Source organism: Sapajus apella, unplaced genomic scaffold (genome assembly GCF_009761245.1).
Source record: "Sapajus apella isolate SASKATOON/1434 unplaced genomic scaffold, GSC_monkey_1.0 scaffold68, whole genome shotgun sequence".
Taxonomy (NCBI): Eukaryota; Metazoa; Chordata; class Mammalia; order Primates; family Cebidae; genus Sapajus; species Sapajus apella.
Genome location: NW_022437008.1, coordinates 1,723,660 through 1,746,460, shown reverse-complemented (window position 1 = coordinate 1,746,460; position 22,801 = coordinate 1,723,660). Strand labels below are relative to the sequence as shown.

The window sequence follows — 22,801 nt, the reverse complement described above, 5'->3', positions numbered from 1 at the left end:
TAAAAGAGCCAGTTGCTCCCAGGCTCACCGTCTTGACAATACTTTATAAACTGATTTTAACTTCTTTTTTTTTTTGAGATGGAGTTTTCGTTTCTGTTGCCCAGTCTGAAGTACAATGGCACAATCTTAGCTCACTACAACCCTACAACCTCTGCCTCCCAGGTTCAAGCGATTCTCCTGCCTCAGCCTTCCAAGTAGCTGGGATTACAGGCATGTGCCATCGCGCCTAGCTAATTTTTGTATTTTTGGTAGGGACAGGGTTTCACCCTGTTGGTCAGGCTGGTCTTGAACTGACCTCAGGTGATCTGCCCTCCTCGGCCTCCCAAAGTGCTGGGATTACAGGCATAAACCATCACACCTGGCCTACTTTTTTTTTTTTTAATGTAGAGACAGGGTTTCGTCATCTTGTCCAGGTTGGTCTTGAACCCCTGGGCTCAAGCGATGTTCCGGCCTTAGCCTCCCAAAGTGCTGGGATTACAGGCGTGAGCCACCACGCCCAGCCTTTTTTGCTCATGGCACACAAATCAAAGGCCAGAAGAGGGTGAGGCACTTCCAAACCTGCAGGATAAAGGGGACACTTTGTGATGGAGGTGGATGGGGTGTGATTGGAGTGGGTGTCAGAAACATGAAGTGTCCTGGGCCTCAGTTTCCACATTTGCCTTATGACACCATGAAGTCATTGCTGTGGGGATGGGTCCAGCAAAGGCATAAGAGCATGGTGGATGGGAAGGCTTGGGAGCCAGGGACTACAGGCCCACCCCAGTTCTCAAGCTGAGACCTGGGGGAGCACAGAGGCCAACATGGAGCAGTCTGGGGAGGAAGACTGCACAGGCCAAGGGGTCACCAAAGGCAAAAGGCCCATGATGGCAAGGAGGCTAGACGGGAGCAAGTGAGCATGCAAAGTGGGGAGATGCAAGAGATGAATCCACATGATACAGGGCCCTACAGACCATGTGGGGAAGATGCCCTTTATTCCTGGAATAACGGGAAACCCTGGAGAGTTCCAGCCCAGGGGGTTATAGGATCAGACTGTAGGGCTTCAAGGATCCCTTGGCTGCTAAAAAGAGGCCAAGAGGTTCTTTACCTTTGACCCTAGGCATTAAGCACAGAGCCGGGCACAAGTCGGGGGCTTGGTGACCACCTGTTTACAAAGCCTGAACCCCTGCATGAGAAGGCAATGCACACATGCCTCAACACAATAACTCAGGTGCCTCTGTTCATCCTCCCGGTGGGGTATCACCACCCCCCATGCTACAGAAGTACAAAGTGAGGCCCGCAGTCATATGGCAACTTGCAAGTTTATAGAGGTGATTCAGGCCAAATGCTTTATATACCTTGTGGCCTTCAAAGCACTTTACAGTATTGGGAGCATGACCCCCAACACCTCCTACCAACCCACATTCCCCTCCTGCTCCTCCCACCACCTGCCCATGTGCCCTCACCAGTGGCTTTGGCACTCTTTGCTGCCATTTTGTTGGACACAGTGACCGAGATCTTGGAGGTGCTAGTGTCCGGGCGCCTGGGGGGCGTGTTGGGTGGGGAGTCACGGTTTAGGCTATTGGTGATCATTCGAGAGGCAGCTGCAGGAAGAAAAGGGGAGAGTCTGGTCAGGTGGGATCCTGGGAGACAGGCCTCAATCCAGCAGTCTGAGGATGGAGAAGGTGAGCCTTGGGACTGAATAAGATGGTCAGCTGGTGTCACTCTGGGGCTGCATAGTCCTCGTGATGGGGATGCTTGGGGACAGGGTGGGCTGCATCTCCCCAGGAACTAGCCCATCCCTCCCTACCCTAGGAGCCTTTCCTGAGGCTCTAGACCACACTAGTTCCAATCACACCTCACCCATCAGTCACCCAGCCTCGTGCTGAGTTCTCTCCCCTCCCTGAGTTGCTTCAGCCATGCTTGTCTCCAGGATCTTCCTTACCCAGCAAGTAGACACCTCCTCAGGGTCCTTGCTGTTCCTTCTGCCTGACATGCGGTTCCCCAAGTACAGCGGAATTGCTGCGTCTCATCATTCAAGCCTCCTCTCTGATGGCAGCTCCTCAGAGAAAACTTCCCTGACCTCCCCATCAAAAACAGCACCTCCTTACCCGCTTAACCACTTTCATTTTCTTCACGGCTCTTACAGCTACCTGACATTAAACTATATTTGTTTACTGGTAAATTCACTCACAAGAACGCAAGCTCCAAGAGGAGGCTGTGTCTGTTTACTGCTGTATCCCAGTGCCTAAAGTAGTTTCTGAAGACAGACACGGGGGTGCACACCTGTAATCCCTGTACTTTGGGAGGGGGAGGCGGGTGGATCACTTGAGGTCAGTTCAAGACCAGCCTGGGCAACATGACAAAACCCCATCTCCACCAAAAATACAAAAAGTTAGCCAGGCATGGTGCCACATGCCTGTAGTCCCAGCTACTCAGGGGGCTGAGGCAGGAGGATCACTTGAACCCAGGAGGTCAAGGCTGCAGTGAGCTATGATTGCACCGCTGCACTCTAGCCTGGGCAAGAGAGTGAAACTCAGTGTCAAAAAAAAAAAAAGAAAACTATATTAAACCATTACAGCCCATTTAACAAAATGTGACCCCCAAGTACCCACCACCCAGGTGAGGCATCAGGGCATTATTGGTGCCCAGAAGTCCCAGGACAGATCCCTCCCCATCAGACCTCCTCCCTCTCTGCAGGAAGAAATTCTTGGTCTTCAGGCCTGCTCTCTCTCCTCTGTTAATGATTTGGGATATACCCTAGCGCTTCTTCAGACATTTCTCAGGTTGGATGGGGTGGCTTTATATCCAGTGGCTGCAAACTCTCTGGCTATGCAGAATCTGTCCTGTGAGAATCTCCATTCACAACACTCTTTACCTAGCTGAGTGCAACACCATCAGGATTTTCTGCTATAAAAGGCAAGCTGTGAAGAGCGCCCTGCCTTTCATGCTGTGCCCAGAGGGAAGTGTGCTGCTGAAAAGATGTCAGGAATGTGATGCTTTATCGTCATGACAGGCAGGCACCATTTGGGTGGAGGTTGAGCAGCCAACTCTATCTTTACTCGGTTGCATATGAGTTGCAGTCAGGATATCAGGGAACAAAAATCTGTTCTCTTTCTCCCTCCTGACAGAACACATTTGATGATATGACGTGTGTAAAAGTGATCATCTCAGGAATGCTGTTTTTGGGGCATTCTTCCCACCCCTTTCCTTCTTTGCCTATTTCCCCTTCTCTTTTTATTTTTTTCTCTCTTTTTTTTTTTCCTAAGAGACAAGGTCTCACTCTGTTTCCCAGGATGATGGAGTGCAGTGCTGCCATCATAACTCACTGAGGCCTCAAAGTCCTGGGCTCCAGCAATCCTCCCACCGCAGCCTCCCAAGTAGCTAGGACTACAGGCACATGCTACCACACACAACTAATTTAATAACTTGTGTAGAGACAGGGTCTCACGATGTTGCCCAGGCTGGTCTCAAGTGATCCTCCCACGTGGGCCTCCCAAAGTGCTTGGATTAAAGGCAAAGGCCACCATACCCAGCTGAAAATTTCATTTACAAAGATTTGAAAGACTGGTAAAACTAATGTGTGCTGTTAGCAATCAGGGTAGTGGGTACCCTGGAGACAATGTGATCACTGGGAGAGGGCACAGGGGGACTCTGACAGGCTGGTCATATTTCTGTGGCTGGATTTGGGTACTGACTACATAGGTATCACGTCTATGAAAGCCACCCACTGTACTCTTATGATTGAACCCTTTTCTGAATGTACGTTATGGGGGAGTGTTACAGAAATGAACCCTAATTTGCTCAGCCTTTCTGCATCCATGCCTTTGGGTAGGCCCTGCCCACACTGACTCGGGACTTAGCCATGTAATCTGCTTTGGCCAATAGGACAAGAACAAATGTTGTGCAAGCAGAGGCTTAAGAGGTGTTTTGCGTACTGGGGCCAGCCTCCTCTGCTGCTTTTGGGAACCCTGCAACCACCACTGTTAACATGCCCAGGCTAGCCTGCTAGATAATTATGAACATGTAGCCAAGTCACCCTGTGGGCCCAGATAACATGAGGACAACCATCAGATATGTGAATGAGGCCATAAACCCAGCTTCAATCTAGCTGCCAGGTGACCAATAAAATCAGCTGAGTTGGCCTACAGCAGAACGGACCAGCCAGCCCATGAAATCATGAGAAATAAACGCCCATGTTTTAGCAAGGCATGGTGGCTTGTGCCTGTAATCCCAGCTATTTAGGAGGCTGAGGTGGGAGGATCACTTGAGGCCAGGACTCTTAGGCTACAGTGAGCTATGAATGCACCACTACCCTCCAGCCTGGGCAAGAGAGTGAGACTCTCATCTCAAGAAATGAAAATACATGTCTCTGTGTGTGTGTGTAGGTGTGTGTGTTTTTTTGAGATGAAGTCTTGCTCTGTTGCCAGGCTGGAGTGAAGTGGCACAATCTTGGCTAACTGCAACCTATGCCTCCCGAGTTCAAGTGATTCTCCTGCCTCAGCCTCCCATGTAGCTGGAAGTACAGGCGCGCACCACCATGCCCAGGTGATTTTTATATTTTTAGTAGAGGTGGGGTTTCACCATTTTGGCCAGGACGGTCCCGGTCTCTTGAGCTCGTGATCTACCCGTTTTGGCCTCCCAGAGTGCTGGGATTACAGGCGTGAGCCACCGCGCCCGGCCCACATGTCTGTGTTTTAAAGCACAGTTTTGGGGCAGCTTAGTTATCATCAAAGGGAAGCTAACGTGTATGTTAAAATTTAGAAATTTACTTTTAAAAAGCAAAAATAGCCAGGTGCAGTGGCTCGTGCCTGTACTTTGGGAGGCTGAGATGGATGGATCACTTAAGGACCAGCCTGGCAAATGTGGCAAAACCCTGTCTCTACTAAAAATACAAAAATTAGCTGGGCATGGTGGCGCACACCTGTAATCCCAGCTACTTGGATGACTGAGGCTCAAGAATCACTTGCACTTGGGAGGCAGAGGTTGCAGTGAGCTGACATCGTGCCACTGCACTCCAACACGGGCAACACAGTGAGACTCTGTCTGAAAAAAAATTTAAAAAGAGGCCAGGTGCAGTGGCAGCTCACACCTGTAATCCCAGCACTTTGGGAGGGCGGGGCAGGTGGATCACCTGAGGTGTTTGAGACCAGCCTGGCCAACAGGGTGAAATCCCATTTCTACTAAAAATACAAAAATTAGCCAGGCATGGTGGCATGCACCTGTAATCCCAGCTTCTCAGGAGGCTGAGGCAGGAGAATCACTTAAACCTCAGAGGTGAAGGTTGCAGTGGGCCGAGAGCACGGTACTGCACTCCAGCTTTGGTGACAGAGTGAGACTCCATCTCAAAAAAAAAAAAGAAAAAAGAAAAAGTATAAATACAGTCAATATTCATCATTCATAGATTCCATATTTGCAAACTTGCCTACTCATTAAAATGTCTTTGTAATCCCAAAATCAATACAGGCAGTGCTTTCACTGTCATTCACAGACATACAGAGGGAACAATCTGAGTCGCTCCAGACACGTTCCCATATGAGAGCAAAGAAGGCATTCTCACCCTCTTGTTTCAGGTCCCACTCTGTAAACAAGTATCCTTTGCCCTGTCTACTTGATGCCACAAATGTGAACATTTTTCATATTTTTGTTGGTGATTTTGCTGTTTAAAACAGCCCCCTGGCCAGGGGTGGTGGCTCACACCTATAATCCTAGCTACTCAGGACACTGAGGCAGGAGAATTGCTTGAACCCAGGAGGCGGAGGTTGTGGTGAGCCACCATTGCGCCACTGCACTCCAGCCTCGGCAACAAGAGCGAAACTCTTTCTCAAATCAAGGAAAAGAGGCCTGAAGAGTTAGGACTCACCACTAGTTGTGCCACGGCGAATCTCGCCTGCGAGGGGGCTGGGGCTAGAGGGCACTGACTCAGTGGCTGCTTTGCACATGTCCTGTAAAAAAAAGAACAGGCACCTGGGTCACCACAGCAGAATCATGGACCTAGAGATCTAAGCAACACCAGTAGGATCAGCATCTGATTGCCAGAGAAGATTGTAACACATTTCACTCCTAACCACAAGCAAGCATCAGACATCCCCAAACTGAGGGGCACAGTATAAAATATTTGACCAATACCCTACAAAACTATCACATTCATTGCAAAGAATCAGGCCAGGTGCAGTGGCTCATGCCTGTAATCCCAGTACTTGCGAGGCCGAGGCGAGTGGGTCACCTGAGGTCAGGAATTTGAGACCAGCCTGGCCAACATAGTGAAACCTGGTCTCTTTACTAAAAATACAAAAATTAGCCAGGCATGGTGGTGCACACGTATAATCCCAGCTACTCGGGGGGCTCAGGCAGGAGAATCAATTGAACCCAGGAGGCAGAGGCTGCAGTGAGCTAAGATTGTGCCACTATATTCCAGCCTGAGCAACAGAGTGAGGCTCCTCCATCTCAAAAACAAAAAATACTACAAAACTCATATATTGTAAGAGAAAAGGAAACATAAGTAAATGCAATGCAATGTGGTATCCTGGATTGGATCTTAGAACAGATTATTGGTTTTCTTTTCCTTTTTTTTTTGAGACAGGGTCTCACTGTGTTGCCCAGACTCAAGTGATCCTTCCTTCTTAGCCTCCCAAGTAGCTAGGACCACAGGTGCCAAACCACCACGCCTGGCTAACTTTTTGTATTTTGGGTAGAGATGAGGAGTCTGGTCAAAACAGATTACTGGTGGAAAGAAAAACGGATGGAATCCACATACTCAAAAAGAGATGGGGGCCGGGCGCGGTGGCTCAAGCCTGTAATCCCAGCACTGTGGGAGGCCGAGGCGGGTGGATCACGAGGTCAAGAGATTGAGACCATCCTGGTCAACATGGTGAAACCCCGTCTCTACTAAAACTACAAAAAATCAGCTGGGCATGGTGGCGCGTGCCTGTAATCCCAGCTACTCAGGAGGCTGAGGCAGGAGAATTGCCTGAACCCAGGAGGCGGAGGTTGCGGTGAGCCAAGATTGTGCCATTGCACTCCAGCCTGGGTAACAAGAGTGAAACTCTGTCTCAAAAAAAAAAAAAAAAAAAAAAAGAGAGATGGGGAAAAAAAAGGGCCATACATGGTGGCTCATGCCTATAATTCCAAAAACTTGGAAGGCTAGGGCAGGAGGACTGCCTAAACTCAGGAATTCAAGACTAGCCTGGGCAACAAAGTGAGACCCCATCTCTATTTTAAAAAGAGCTGGGAGCTGTGGGTCACGCCTGTAATCCCGGCTTTTAGGGAGGCAGAGGCGGGAGGATAGCTTGAGCCCAGGAGTTCGAGACCTGCCTGGGGAATATAGCAAGGCCCTGTTCTCCACAAAAAGAAAAAAACAGAAAGACAAAAAAAAAATAATAAGCATAAAAAAAAAGAAAAAAATAAAGCCACAGTCTGTAATGTAGTTAACAGTAGTATACTAATGTTAATTCCTTAATTTTGACAAATGTATCATGGTTATGTAAGATGTTAACATCAGAGGAAGCTTGGTGAAGAAAACACAGAAGCTTTTTTTTTTTTGAGATGGAGTCTTGCTCTGTCACCCTGGCAGGAGTGCAGTGGCATGATCTCGGCTAACTGCAACCTCTGCCTTCTGGGTTCAAGCAATTCTCCTGCCTCAGCCTCCCAAGTAGCTGGGACTACAGGTGCCCACCACCATGCCCAGCTAATTTTTGTATTTCTTAGTAGAGATGGGGTTTCACGATGTTGGCCAGGATGGTCTCGACCTCATGACCTCATGATCCACCCGCCCCAGCCTCCCAAAGTACTGGGATTACAGGCTTGAGCTACCACATCCAGCCAACACAGAAGCTTTCTATACTGTTATCTGAACTTTTCTATAAATCCATAATTATTCTCAAATTTAGAAGTTTTGGCCAGGTGCAGTGGCTCACACCTGTAATTCCAGCACTTTGGGAGGCCATGGCAGGTGGATCACTTGAGACCAGGAGTTCAAGACAAGCCTAGCCAACGTGGTGAAACCCCGTCTCTATCAAAAAATACAAAACTTAGCCGGATGTGGTGGCACGCACCTGTAATCTCAGCTACTCAGGAGGCTAAGCCAAAAGAATCACTTGAACCCAGGAGGTAGAGGTTGCAGTGAGCCAAGATCACATCACCGTACCTCAGACAGAGCCAGACACCGTCTCAAAAAAAAAAAAATTATTTTTAAATTATAGTTTAAAGGAAAAAAAATGTTTTGCTCAGTGACCTTCTCCATAACAACTCAGATAATGCCTCTGGCTTGAGAAAGCCCTCACTGTAGGTTCCTGTCCTGGATGATAGAGAAATGAAGGCCTATTCCTGGGATGGTAGAAGCCATTCCATTAAAAATAATGAGAATAGGCCAGGCGCAGTGGCTCATGCCTGTAATCCCAGCACTTCGGGAGGCTGAGTCAGGTAGCTCACAAGGTCAGATCAAAACCATCCTGGCTAACACGGTGAAAACCCCTCTCTACTAAAAATACAAAAAATTAGCTGAGCATGGTGGCACTTGCCTGTAGTCCCAGCTACCCAGGAGACTAAGGCAGGAGAATCACTTGAACCCGGGAAGTGGAGGTTGCAGTGAGCCGAGATGGCGCCACTGCACTTGAGCTTGTGTGACAGAGCAAAACTCCATCTCAAAAAAAAAAATGAGAATAACCACAGCAGCCACCATTTGGTAAGTGGAGTGCTTGAGAGCAAAGATGTAGAGCAAGTTTCCTTCTCAATCAAGTGGAGGAGGAAGTAAGTTCATACAGATGAAGGATGGAGAGGCCAGGTACCATAGCTCATGCCTGCAATCCCAGCACTTTGGAAGGCCAAGATGAGAGAATTGTTTGAGGAGTTTGAGACCAGCTTGGCAACAGTGAGACCTGCGTCTCTACAAAAAATTTAAAACTTAGCCAAGCATGGTGCCATGTACTTGCAGTCCGAGCTACTAAGGGGCTTACTGATTGCTTGAGCCCAGGAGTTTGAGGCTGCAGTAAGCTGTGATTTTACCACTGCACTCCAGCCTGGGCGCCAGAGTAAGACCCTGTCTAAAAATGGATGAAAGATGGCTGGGTACAATGGCTCACACCTGTAATCCCAGACCTTTGGGAGGCCAGGGCAGGTGGATCACCTGAGGCCAGGAGTTCACGACCAACCTGGGCAATATGGCAAAACCTCATCTCTACTAAAATTAAAAAGCACAGCTAGGAGTTGTGATGCACAGCGGTAATCTCAACCACTCAGGTGACTGAGGTATGAGAATCTCTTGAACTTGGGAGGCAGAGGCTACAATGAGCCAAGATAGCATCACTGCACTCCAGGCTGGGAAACAGGGCGGGATTCTATCTCAGTAAAATAAATGAAAGAGGCCAGGTGCAGTGGCATACGCCTGTAGTCCCAGCTACTCGGGAGGCTAGGATGGGAGAATCACTTGAACCTGGGAGGCAGAGGTTGCAGTGAGTTGAGATTGTGCCACTGCACTCTAGCCTGGGCAATGCAGCAAAATGCTGTCTCAGAAATAAAACAAACAAGTAAAGGAAGAAAGGGAGGGATGGAGGGAAAGACAGAGAGAGAGAGACGAAAGGAAGGGGGTGGGGGAGGAAGGAAGGAAGGAAGGAAGGAAGGAAGGAAGGAAGGAAGGAAGGAAGGAAGGGAGAAAGAAAGACCAAAAAAATAAAAAGAGAAAGAGAGAAAGAAAGAGGGGGAGGGGAGAGGGAGGGAGGGAGGGAGGAAGGGAGGGGAGAGAAAGAGGGGGTGGGAAGGAAGGGAGAGAGGGAGGGAGGGAGTCAGTGCCTGATAGGCCACAGCGAGTGCTTGATAAGTATTAGCTATTATATTAATAACTTAATGAGTACCTCATACAGGTCTGGTGCTCAGAGCCACATACACTATCTGGTAGGTGGCCACAGCCACGCTAGCATCAGGGCTGTGTGAAAAGCCCACTCTAAGAGACCCAGGAAGGTTGGTCGCTACAAGTGGATGGGTCAAGACTGGAATGTCCAGGTTGTGGGCCAGGTTGCCTTCGGGGTCCCACATAGGAAGCTGCTGTCCCAGAGATGATAAGAAAGATTAGCATTATCTTCCTTGTGATAATAATTATTACAGAGGGACCCGAATACAGGCAGTTTCCACTGTGCTAGTGCTTTACATAGCTTGATACTCACAACCAGGGCTGGGCACGGTAGCTCATGCCAGAAATCCTAGCCCTTTGGGAGGCTGAGGCAGGAAGATGGCCTGAGCCCAGCAGTTCAATATCAGCTTGGGCAACATGGTGAGACACCACCTCAAAAAAAAAAAAAAAAACACAAAAAACCACCCTTCAAGATAGGTTTGCCTCTCTCTTTTTCACAGATGGAGAAAGTAAGCTTAGAGAGGTTGGGCAATGTGCCCAGTGTCACATAGCAAAAGGCTGAACCCACCCTGGAACCTGGGTCGGCCTGCCTCTGCTGCCAGGCATCCCATTGGCTCTGCAACTGCCCCTCCACCTCCATGCCAAACCCAGAGACAGAGAGGCTGGGTACATCACCCACCTGACGGTGCACCACCTTGGCATGCTTGAGAATGGCGATGATGTCGCCTACCACGGTCACACCCAGCTCATTCATGATCTCCTTATTGAGATCCAGCAGCATGCTCTTCTGAATCCTGAAGGGGAAGGTCAGTGGTGAGGCCCCAGGTGGGCCAGAGTGGGTAGGCCAGCCAGCTCCCCACCACTCCTCCCCAAGGTCAGCCCCTCACCTATTATCCACAAACATCACGGCATAATTGACAGCAGGTCCTGGAGGAATGCCGGCTTCCTTAAAGAACTGGATCCACTCGGAAGTGGCTGTGGGGTTGGACAGGGCTCATTATTCAGTGTCCTCTCCAGAGAACAGCATTAACAAAACCACAGTCACAGCGGCTCCCACAAACTAAATGTGCATCACATGCCAGGCCCTGCGAGGGCTTCACACACGCACGTTGGGACGGAGCCTTCCTGACCCGGTGAGGTAAGCAGTATTAAGACTTCACTGAGCTGCCAACAAGGAAATGGAGGCAGGGAAAGGCTGGATACCCCACCCAAAGCCACAATGCTAACAAGGGACAGAGCTCCCAAACCTTTACCCCAGCCCTTCTCCTTACAGCTCTGCTCCACCCCAGTGCTGGCTCTCTGCATCACTACACATGCTTGGCCCATGACTGATTTAGGGTAACTAAGACTCTGGGTTCTCTGCCCTAGTCCCCATCAGCCAGCCTAGGCCCAGTGGATGACAGGATCCACAGGTGACAGCGCCAGCCCATAAGCCTTGCCAAGCCCCCTACCCGCCACAGTAGCAAATCTCCCTCAGAGATAGGCATGGAAGTTAATAATACGGGCTTTGGAGTTGGGTTCAAATCCTAACTCTGCGATTTCCCGATGGAGGGACTTTGGGTAAGTTAACTCTTGGTGCCTTGGTTTCCTCATCTGTAAACCATGGGAAAACAGATTTGACAAGTGTTTACCCAGCATTTGGCAAAGGATAGGTCCTGTCCTACGCACTGGGGATATCACAAGGCACAAGATGAAGTCCCTGGCCTTGTGGAGCTGAGATTTTAGTGATAACAGCACCAATGTCTTTGTGTCACTGTGCAGACTCAATGAGAAACTCCATATAAAAGGCTTTAAATGAAGCCTGACCCAGAGGACATTCTCAAACCATGTCAGCTATTATTCTTATCATTACTATCACTCCCATCACCACTAAACGGAGTCACGGCCAAGACCAGGCAGACCCTACCTACAAAACTTTATTCTTTCTAAATTTTCTTGGCTTCTTGGTGGGTGGGACCCTCACACTGACCCTAACCTGCCAGGCCAGGTAGTAGCTAAGATCACTGATTCCAAGTAAGATTTTTTTTTTTCACATTTTGACACCTTGAAACTAGGATCTACTTCATGATTGACAGTGTGCCATGGTTTAATTAGCAAACTGTTTTTCTTTCTCAGTACATCTAACAATCCATGCTATTTTAGATTAGAAGAAATTTGTTATTACTTCACCCATTTTGGTTTTAAGAAAATAGAGACTCAGAGCGGGAAAGCAGACACCCTACAGATCAGATGTTACATGGTGGCAGTGCAGGGCTCCGGTGAAGGCCCACCCAGCCACAGGCCGGTTACCCAGGGTACTGACTGGCCCTTGGGGACTGTGGCTGGCAAGGAGCTCATGTCCTTAGGATTTCCTCCGCCAGGCCACAGGAAAGGAAAATACCATTTTCCTGAAAGATATACCCTACTTCAGAAATGTTAAGTTGTGCAATGATGTAAGTCTTGGAATCAGTGAGACTGGCGTGTTGCACACAGCAGGAGACATGTACAAGAATATTCATAGCAGTATGTCTGCAACAGCTCCAACCCACTAACAATGCAATATCCATTGACAGTAGCATTGATAAACATATGGTGGTCACTCACAGGTGAAATACTATATAGCAGTGAAAAGGAAGGCAACATAGATGGCCCTTAGACATTATATTGAGCAAAAGAAGCCAGATACAAAAGAACACAAAGTATGATTTCAGTCGTGTAAATTCAAAACCAAAGTCTATAGAATAAGAATGTCCCATTGGTAATACAACCAGAAAGAAAGGCAAAGAAGGCCAGGCGCAGAGGCTCACACCTATAATCCCAGCACTTTGGGAGGCCAAGGTGGGCAGATCACCTGAGGTCAGTAGTTCAAGACCAGCCTGACCAACATGGAGAAACCCCATCTCTATTAAAATACAAAATTAGCCAGATGTGATGGTGCGTGCCTATAATCCCAGCTACTCGGGAGGCTGAGGCAGGAGAATTGCTTGAACTCAGGAGGTGGAGGTAGTGGCGAGCCGAGGTCGTGCCATTGCACTACCGCCTGGGCCACAAGAGCAAAACTCTATCTCAAAAAAAAAAAAAAAAAAAAAAGGTAAGAAAAGATGTTCACAAAATGTCAGAGAGTGGTTTATTCCATATGAAGGAAAAAGGGGAATGAGATTGGGGCAGGACTCTCAGGGGGCTGATAATATTCTCTTTATTGACCTGAGTGGGTAAAAGGGTTTGGTTTTTAAAATCTTTTTATGGAACTATAGTGTACATGCACAAAAGTACACAAGTCAATAGATCTCCCTAAACCAGACACATCTATGTAACCAGCACCCAAATCAAGAAATGAGATACTTCCAACACCTCAGAACCCCCTTGTATTCCCTTTGGAGTATCTACTCACTCCTTCCCAGAGGCAGCCACCACCTTCTAACAAAATAGATTGATTTTGCTTGCTTCTATGCTTTATATAAATGGAATTATAAAGAACGCAGGTGGCCAGGTAAGGTGGTTCACGCCTGTAATCCCAGCACTTTGGGAGGCCAAGGCAGGTGGATCACGAGGTCAAGAGATTCAGACTGGGCCGGGCGCGGTGGCTCACGCCTGTAATCCCAGCACTTTGGGAGGCCGAGGCGGGTGGATCACGAGGTCAAGAGATCGAGACCATCCTGGTCAACATGGTGAAACCCCGTCTCTACTAAAAATACAAAAATTAGCTGGGCATGGTGGCGCACACCTGTAGTCCCAGCTACTTGGGAAGCTGAGGCAGGAGAATCGCTTGAACCTGGGAGGCAGAGCCTGCAGTGAGCTAAGATCGTACCACTGCACTCCAGTCTGGCAACAGTGCCAGGCTCAAAAAAAAAAAAAAAAAAAAAAAAAGAGAGAATACAGGCCAGGTGCAGTGGTTCACGTATATAATCCCAGTACTTTGGAAGGCTGAGGCAGAAGAATGACTTGAGCACAGGAGATCAAGACCAGCCTGGGCAACAGGGCAAAACCTCATCTCATTAAAAAAAATACAAAAATTAGCCAGGCATGATGGTACGTGCCTATAGTCCTGCTATAGGCTGGGAGGATCACCTGAACCTGGGAGGTGGAGGCTGCAGTGAGCCAAGATTGCACTACTGCAGTCCAGCAGCCTAGGCAACAGAGTGTGAGTCTGTCTCAAAAAAAAAAAAAGGCTGGGCATGGTGGCTCAGGCCTGTAATCCTAGCACTTTGGGAGGCTGAGGTGGGTGGATCACCTGAGGTCAGGAGTTCAAGACCAGCCTGCCCAACATGGTGAAACCCCATCTTTAAAAAAAAAAAAAAGAGGCCGGGCGCAGTGGCTCAAGCCTGTAATCCCAGCACTTTGGGAGGCCAAGGTGGGTGGATCACGAGGTCAAGAGATCGAGACCATCCTGGCCAACATGGTGAAGCCCCGTCTCTACTAAAACTACAAAAAATTAGCTGGGCATGGTGGTGCGTGCCTGTAATCCCAGCTACTTGGGAGGCTGAGGCAGGAGAATTGCCTGAACCCAGGAGGCGGAGCTTGTGGTGAGCCGAGATCGCGCTATTGCACTCCAGCCTGGGTAACAAGAGCGAAACTCCGTCTCAAAAAAAAAAAAAAAGAAAAGAAAAAAAGGCCTGGCGCAGTGGCTCACGCCTATAATCCCAGCACTTTGGGAGGCTGAGGGGGGTGGATCAGGAGGTCAAGAGATCAAGACCATCCTGGTCAACATGGTGAAACCCCGTTCCTACTAAAAAAACATACAAAAATTAGCTGGGCATGGTGGCGCGAGCCTGCAGTCCCAGCTACTCAGGAGGCTGAGGCAGGAGAATTGCTTGAACGCAGGAGGCGGAGGTTGCAGTAAGCCAAGAACGCACCACGGCACTCCAGCCTGGGTAATAAGAGCGAAACTCCGTCTCAAAAAAAAATAAAATAAAAGGATATACTCAGACTTTGCTTTTTAATTACTCTTAAAACTATACAAATGCATTTTATGGGCTGGATGTGGTGGCTCATGCCTGCAATCCCAGCACTTTGGGAGGCTGAGGGGGCGGATCACCCAAGGTCAGGAGTTTGAGACCAGCCTGGCTAACATGGCAAAACCCTGTCTCTACTAAAAATACAAAAATTAGCCAGGTGTGGTAGTGCATGCCTATAATCCCAGCTATTCAGGAGGCTGGGGCAGGAGAATCACTTGAGCCAGGAGGCAGAGGTTGCAGTGAGCCAAGATCACTCCATTGCACTCCAGCCTGGGCAATAAGAACAAAACTCTGTCTCAAAAAAATAAAAATAAAAATATATATGTACTTTTCTATGTTATAATAAATGTCAAAAATTTTCAAAGCCACCAACTAATCTCTGTGCCTTAGCAACCCCCAAATACAGAGCTTAAGGCTCATGATTCAACAGCTAAGGTTTGTTTAGAACTATGCCCAAGCTTTTGTATGCCATAATTTCCTTAATCCTAGAATGTGGAAATATCATTTCCATTTCACAGGTGAGAAAACCAAGGCTCTGTGAGGCCATGTGGGAGACCTGCTGGACTTCATAACCCACGCTCTTCACAGCTGAACTACATAGGAGACAGATTCAGCAAGGAAGCGGGCAGGCTCAAGCAGTCCCAGCCCCACCCCGCCATGGTCCTCAGAGTACAGCTGTTCCTGCCAATGACCCAGCCCTCCCTCCCCCACCCCATCGTCTCCCACCAAGGCCATACCTCAAAAAGGGCAGTAGGGAGAGGGGGCCCTGGAGAGAAGGCCACAGACTCACCCATAGTCACGGAGACCATCGTCTCCCTGGCCCTGACACTGCTCCCTGGAGCCTGAAAGAGAAGAGAGGAGAGGGCCCATGAGTCACTGCCGGTTGAGTGTTTGCCCCTCTCCTGTGCCTGTCTGTCTGCATGCCAGGGGAACGTTCCTGGGCTAGGGGCTCACCGCCCAGGAATAGCCTGGAGCAGCTGGCAGGAAGTCAGCCTGGGACAGAGCTGCCACCACCACGATCACTTGTGCCTGAGACAAGGCCCAGAGACAGCAAATGTCTACAGCTCCATTCTCACACACCCCAAAAGGTTAACTGGTTAATTGGAAAAGGAGTGGGACAGAAATAAGACACTCTTGCCCAAGACTTTAACAATAAATACCAGTCAAGCATGCTGGCTCATGCCTGTAATCGCAGCACTTTGGGAGGCCAAGGAGGGAGGGCTTGAGGCCAGGAGTTTGAGACCAGCCTGAGCAACACAGCAACACCACATTTCTACTTCAAATAAAAAAGTTTACAAAACACAACACAGGCTGGGCGCGGTGGCTCACGCCTGTAATCCCAGCACTTTGGGAGGCCGAGGTGGGTGGATCACGAGGTCAAGAGATGGAGACTATCCTGGTCAACATAGTGAAACCCCGTCTCTACTAAAAATACAAAAAATCAGCTGGGCATGGTGGCGCATGCCTGTAATCCCAGCTACTCAGGAGGCTGAGGCAGGAGAATTGCCTGAACCCAGGAGGCAGAGGTTGCGGTGAGCCGAGATCACGCCATTGCACTCCAGCCTGGGCAACAAGAGCGAAACTCCGTCACAAAAAAAAAAAAAACACAATAAATACCCATTCATTCAATTCATTCATCAATTCAGAAACTATTCACTGAGAACCAGCTAGGTCTGGTGGCTTATGCCTATAGTCCCAGCTACTCTGGGTGCTAAGGTGGGAGAATCCCTTGAGCCCAGGAGTTCAAGACCAGCTTGGACAATATAGCAAGGCTCTGTCTCAAAAGGGCTGGTCCTAGGGTAGTGAATTATCTCAAGCGAATGTTCATAGTCCATTACAGATGGAACTCCTTATTCTACTCTTCCCCACTTTCTCACTACTGCACTTGACTAGTCTTCAAACAAACAAACCCAAAACGCTATTCACTGAGAACCTATGTGTAAGGCACTTAGGGATACCAAGGTGAACAAAGCCATAGAGCTTAGCAGCTAGTTGGGACAAGAGACAGAGGAGACAGAGAGTAAACAAGCAAAAGTTAATATAGTAGGTTAGGAAGCCTTTACCATCATGGAGAAGACATGAAGGACCTGGGAAGGGAGGGATTGTAATTTTCAATACAGTCATCAGGGCAGATCTAAAGCGAATTTAGGGACCTGAAGGAAGGGAAGCAATAGCCATGGGGTTTTACAGAGGAAGAGTGTTCCAGGAGAAGATACAGTGAGTCCAGTGCCCTGAGCCAGTGGCTCATCTGGCACACTGGGGGGAAAGCAAGGAGCCAGTGTGGCTGCGGTGGAGCAAGCAGGGAGGACACTGGGAGGAGACAGGCCACAGAGGTGGCGACCTGATCATGAGGCGCTCCAGAAAAGACATGGAAACCAATTTTCCCTTACATTAGCAGATGGTAGAAAGGTGGTGTTAAAGACATATTAGCACCCATGGAGACTGTCTCCATTAAAAGCAGTGTTGACTGGGAACTAAAGGAAATAACTTTTTCATGTGCTGATTCAATGCTATCTGGTTCCAGGATCATGGGCCCACATTGCCCTGGCCCAAACTTCCTTCCTGCTTAGCACTCTGCCTCTTCCCTGACCCCGCTCCTCTGCCCTCTCCCCTCACTCTGCTCCCTTCTGTCTACCACAGCCCCCAGTACTGATCCTTCTCCCTCACCCTCCACAGGGTACAGAAGCCTTCTGTCCCAGAACCTTCCTGTTTACAGCCCCATATAATCTGTCCCATCCACTAGCTGATTTTGGTGGTATAATGGAGTGGTCAAGAGTAAGAACTCTAGGCCAGGTGCAGTGGCTCACACCTGTAATCCTCGCACTTTGGGAGACCGAGGCAGACAGATCACAAGGTCAGAAGGTCAAGACTATCCTGGCTAACATGGTGAAACCCTGTCTACTAAAAATACAAAAAATTAGCCGGGCGTGATGGCAGGTGCCTGTAGTCCCAGCTACTTGGGAGGCTGAGGCAGGAGAATTGCTTGAACCCAGGAGGCAGAGGTTGCAGTAAGCCGAGGTTGTGCCACTGCACTCCAGCCTGGAAAACAGAGCAAGACTCCATCTCAAAAAAAAAAAAAAAAAGAAAAAAGAAAGAAAGAATAAGAACTCTGTAACCAGACTGCAGGGTTCAAATCCAGCTCTACCACTAGATTAGCTGTGTGATCTCGGCAAGTTACTTCACCAGTCAGGCCCTGGTGTTCCCATCTGTGAATTGAGAGGTACAAACGTGACTTACCTTAGAGGACTGCTGTAAGGGCTGGATGAGTTTCTATGAATAAAGGCACTTGAGACAGTGCCTGGTGCCTACCAAGCACCCTGGAGGTGTTCCTGGTCTCATCCTCCAGGCCTCCCTCCCCACACAGGTGCTTTGGCGGCCTCCCCGTTTTTAGAGGATGTCACCTGTGCCTGGAATGCCTGTTTCCTCCTGGCAACCTCTCCTTCCTTCTGCTCCACTGCCATCTACTTTGTGATACTTTCCCTAAGTCCCCACATATGAGACTCTCTCCTCTATCCTCAGACAGGGTTCATCTTGCCCTTCTAAGCTGGCTTCTGCTCGATTTTTTTTTTAAGATTGAGTCTCACTCTGTAGCACAGGCTGGAGTGCAGTGGTGCGATATTGGCTCACTGCAACCTCCATCTCCTGGATTTGAGCGATTTTCCTGCCTCAGCTTCCCGAGTAGCTGGGATTACAGGTACCTGCCACCATGCCTGGCTAATTTTTGTATTTTTAGTAGAGATGGGGTTTCACCATGTTTGCCAGGCTGGTCTTGAACTCTTGACCTCAAGTCATCAGTCCACAGCACCTTCCCAAGGTGCTGGGATTACAGGCACCCAGCCTTCTGTGCAATCTCTTATTGATGAATACGACCACAGACATCACTCTGTCCTGCACTCAACACTCTTAGATCCAATTTCCCTTCTGAATGTTACTACTGGCCAAAGATAATAGAGGCTGGGTATTGTGGATCATGCCTGTAATCCCAGCACTTTGGGAGGCTGAGGTGGGTGGATCACCTGAGGTCAGGAGTTCAAGACCAGCCTGGCCAACATGGCAAAACCCTGTCTCTACTAAGAATACAAAAATTAGCCATGCATGGTGGTGGGCGCCTATAATCCCAGCTATTCGGGAGGCTGAGGCAGAAGAATCACTTCAACCCAGGAGGTGGAGGTTGCAGTGAGCCAAGATTGCGCCACTATACTCCAGCCTGGGTGACAGAGCAAGACCTTGCCTCAAAAAAAAAAAAATAATAATAATACTAATAATAATAATTCAACATACATCTCTCAAAGAACAAGGCACAGAAAGGTCCCAGTACGTCAGACAGAACATCTCACAAACCTAATACTATGCATCAGGACCAGGGCCAAGCATCCTGCAGATGCCTCACAACAGTTCAGTCAGTGAGGACTATCATTAGCCCTGTTGTTGTTTTTTTTTCTCGTGACACCAAGTCACCTTAGCCCTGTTTTTATCAATGAAAAAAAAACCCAACTCATTGAGGTGCAGTCAAATCGCACATCTAGCAACTGATCTTACTGGGATTCAAAAACAAGTTCTCCCCGATTCTGATGCCCAGGGAGTAGCTCCCATTGAGTGTTTACTAGGAACTGAGTATATACACATCTCAGTGACTCCTCACAACCACCCTCAGAAAAAAGTAAAACTGAGCCCTAAGTTACAGAGGAGAATGGCAGGTCCAAGATCACACAGCAAAAGGCTGGGCACAGTGACTCAGCCTGTAACCCCAGCACCTTGGGAGGCCAAGGCAGGTGGATCATTTGAGGTCAGGAGTTCAAGACCCGCCTAGCCAACATGATGAAATCCCATCTCTACTAAAAATACAAAAATTAGCCAGGCATGGTGGCAGGCACCTCTAATCCCAGCCACTCGGGAGGCTGAGACAGGAGAAGCACTTGAACCCGGGAGGCAGAGGTTGCAGTGAGCTGAGACCATACCACTACACTCCAACCTGGGCAACAGAGCAAAATTCCATCTCAAAAAAAAAAAAAACCAAAAGTGCTGGGCACGGTGGCTCACGCCTGTAATTCCAGCACTTTGGGAGACTGAGGGGGGCAGATCACGAGGTCTGGAGATCGAGACCATCCTGGCTGACATGGTGAAAATGTATCTCTACTAAAAATACAAAAAATTAGCCAGGCATGGTGGCACGCGCCTGTAGTCCCAGCTACTCGGGAGGCTGAGGCAGAAGAATTGCTTGAACCCGGGAGGCGGAGGTTGCAGTGAGCCAAGATCATACCACGGCACTTCAGCCTTGCAACAGAGCAAGACGCCATCCCTCCAACGCCCCCAAAAAGTAAGAGTACCCATTCTTGGCCGGCGCCTGAATGACAGCAATGCCTTGTCTCAAAAAAATAAAATAAAATTTAAATTTAAAAACGCCATCTCAAAAAGAAAAAAGAGGACCCATTCTTAAAGGTGTTATGGGGATTAAACGAGTTAATAATCAGCGTCCTTAGAACGAAGATGCATGGCAGGTGGTGCAATGTTAAGTGTGCATCAAATAAAACAAACAAATCTTCAGTGAGCTAGGGAAGCAGTGGGCCAGTCACTAACCTAATGCTAGTTGTATACAAAGCGTGAGCTGGGAACCAAGTATAAGGACAACTTGATGGGGGTCCATGGGATCTGACAACAGGGAATCACGCAGTACAAGTTCTAAACACTATTCCTATTCAAAGGGAATACGCAATTATATTTCCATTTCAGTTTACAATGTTCAATTTCCATTGTATTTTACCTTAACTTTTCCTTCCTGTCATGGCCAGCAATGCTAGTTTTCCATTGAAGACAGCAATGTAAATCTGCCTTCTCAAACTAATTGACTGGAAAAAAAATCCACTAGTCATTATAAAAAAAAAAGAAAAAAACGAATACTTCAGGACTCAGCAAAATTGGTCAAACAGTAAGTGGCAGGATGTCGATTTTCCCGACTCCAGTTCTAAGTTTTTCCTATTGCTGTCTCTGAGCTTTTTCCCTCCACTTCCCTGGAATTCCCAGCAACACCAATGACTCTCAGAATCATCATCATCTTTATAGTCCCAATCCACGAGCTCTCACTGTGCCAGCCTCTGTGCTTAAAATCTTTACACACACATTTCTTCAGAATCCTCAAAACGACCCTATGATACTGGGACTATTAGCTCTCATTGCACAGATGAGAAAAAATGGGGTTCAAGGAGGCGAAGACACAGGCCCCACTGCCGCACAGTGGAGCTGGGACTTGAACCAAAATCCGACGGCTTCCAAACCCAACAATTTTTCATACTAAGCGCAAACATCAATACTAACAATAACAGTAGTGTAACGAAGTGAGCATTATGCGGAGGCGCTGAGCTATGGGTTCCGACGAACACCAGCTGACTTCTCACACCCATTTATAAAGCAGGTGCTACAGTCGGATTCTGACCCCCATTCCACAGGGGAGGAAACTGAGGCTCAGAGAAACAAATCGTATGTCCGAAACCGTACAGCGGAGCCGGAACTGAGTCCAGAGCCCCGGACGCCACCTGTCCCCACCGCATCCGGCCCAGCCCACCACCCACGACCCGCGCCTCACCTGGCCCACCGGGCCCGCGCCCACTCGCGCCGCCCGCCCTCCCTCCCGGCCGGCAGCGCCAACTGTCAGACACTCCTCCGGCCCGAACTGCCCGCCCCGGAAGCAACCGCCTCACCGCCGGAAGCTGAACTGATCCTCCCGCGGCCGCTCTAGCCTACCAGGCCGCCACCAGAGAGAGCGCGACCATAACAGTCACGTGACCGCCCACCTCCGGCCGGGGGCTCGCCTCTGCCGGACGCTAGCGAGCGGCGCGGCCAATGAGAAAAGCGCATGCCTGGTCCCCGCCGGCCCGCAGTCTAGCCGTAGTACGCCTGCGCGCGGCTGGGGGGCGGTCAGGCGGGGCTCCAGCCTGGAAGGTGCCTGTGGGGCTGGGGCCCGGAGTGGGAGACGTGGAGTGCAGGTACTGTGCGATCTGGAGGCGCGGCGCCTCAGCCCTGCTTGTGTTGTCCTCCTGCCTATAATGCATCTCCTCCCATATGTCGTCTTCCGTCCGTTTATGTCATTCCTCTCCTTCTGTCTCATCCCCCTTAAATCCTCACCACTCCTCTGCTGTCGCCATCACCCTTTTTAATATCGCCATCAACCCCTTTAACTCGCTTTCGTTCCTCTTAAGCCCTCTTTGCCACCATAGGCCGTAATCGCTTCCTTTAAATTCGTCATCGCCTATGTTACCTGCACCCCTCTTTTGTTGTCATTTCTCCTTTGTAAAATCTTCATTTCTCTTTAAACCCTCATCATACTCCCAGGTCACCTTCGCACGGCTACTGTCCCCATCGCTCTTCTGACATGGCGCTCATGCAACCCTTAGGTCATCCTTACCCCTTATATCCTTGTCCCTCCCTTGTCATCACTGTTCCTCTGACAGTCACCATCCACTCCTCGTGCTTCCGGTTTTCCCCATAAGGAGCCACCCAGCCTTACAGTTATTTTTCTTCCCTCCGTGTCTTTGTCATTTCCCCGTGTCACATCTCACATAACATACGGGGTACCGCAGCCCATTACCTGGGGTGTGTCAGAAGCCCAGCCCCACCGCTACACTTCTGGATACCTTGATTACCTTAGGCCACCTTTCCAATCCCAGCTTCATCTGCAGAATGCACTCAGGGACATCCACATCAGGGCTGCGTGTGACGATTCTGTGAGTTTATTCTTGTGGCAGGCTCAGCTTGACATGGTGTTTTTGGCTAATATTGCTATTAACCATGTCACCTTCACCCTCATCCAGTCACCTTCATCATATCCTCATGGTCTCTCTCCCCAGCTGCCCTAGGCATTCCTGGGGTGTCGTCACAGACCTCGTATCAGGATACTCTGCCACTGCAGCCACACCACCCCACAGTCTCCATGTTGCCCTCACCTCTGCCATGTCACCACACCTGTGGCAGTGGGCCATCGGCCATCACTAACCTTGCTTCTGTAAATACTTAATCCCTATCTCATTATCTTGGACTGAGTGATTTCCTCCAC

The 22,801-nt window shown here is 49.1% G+C and overlaps 1 protein-coding gene across 7 annotated transcripts in view; it reads right to left on the bottom strand.

The window, feature by feature from the left end:
• The window catches only part of CUNH19orf47 (chromosome unknown C19orf47 homolog), a 28,977-nt gene extending 6,691 nt beyond the window's left edge, over nt 1-22,286 (bottom strand). Inside the window, exons 1-6 of one of the 7 annotated variants that reach the window (XM_032248757.1) lie at nt 22,154-22,286; nt 15,545-15,596; nt 10,708-10,795; nt 10,500-10,614; nt 5,840-5,921; nt 1,443-1,580 (exon numbers count right to left, since the gene is read on the bottom strand). In XM_032248757.1, coding sequence (XP_032104648.1) covers nt 1,443-1,580; nt 5,840-5,921; nt 10,500-10,614; nt 10,708-10,795; nt 15,545-15,563 — 442 coding nt within the window. In that variant the 5' untranslated portion in view covers nt 15,564-15,596; nt 22,154-22,286. The other 6 variants (XM_032248756.1, XM_032248760.1, XM_032248754.1 and 3 more) reach the window with 6 other exon arrangements.
• Nucleotides 22,287-22,801: the final 515 nt, after the last annotated feature.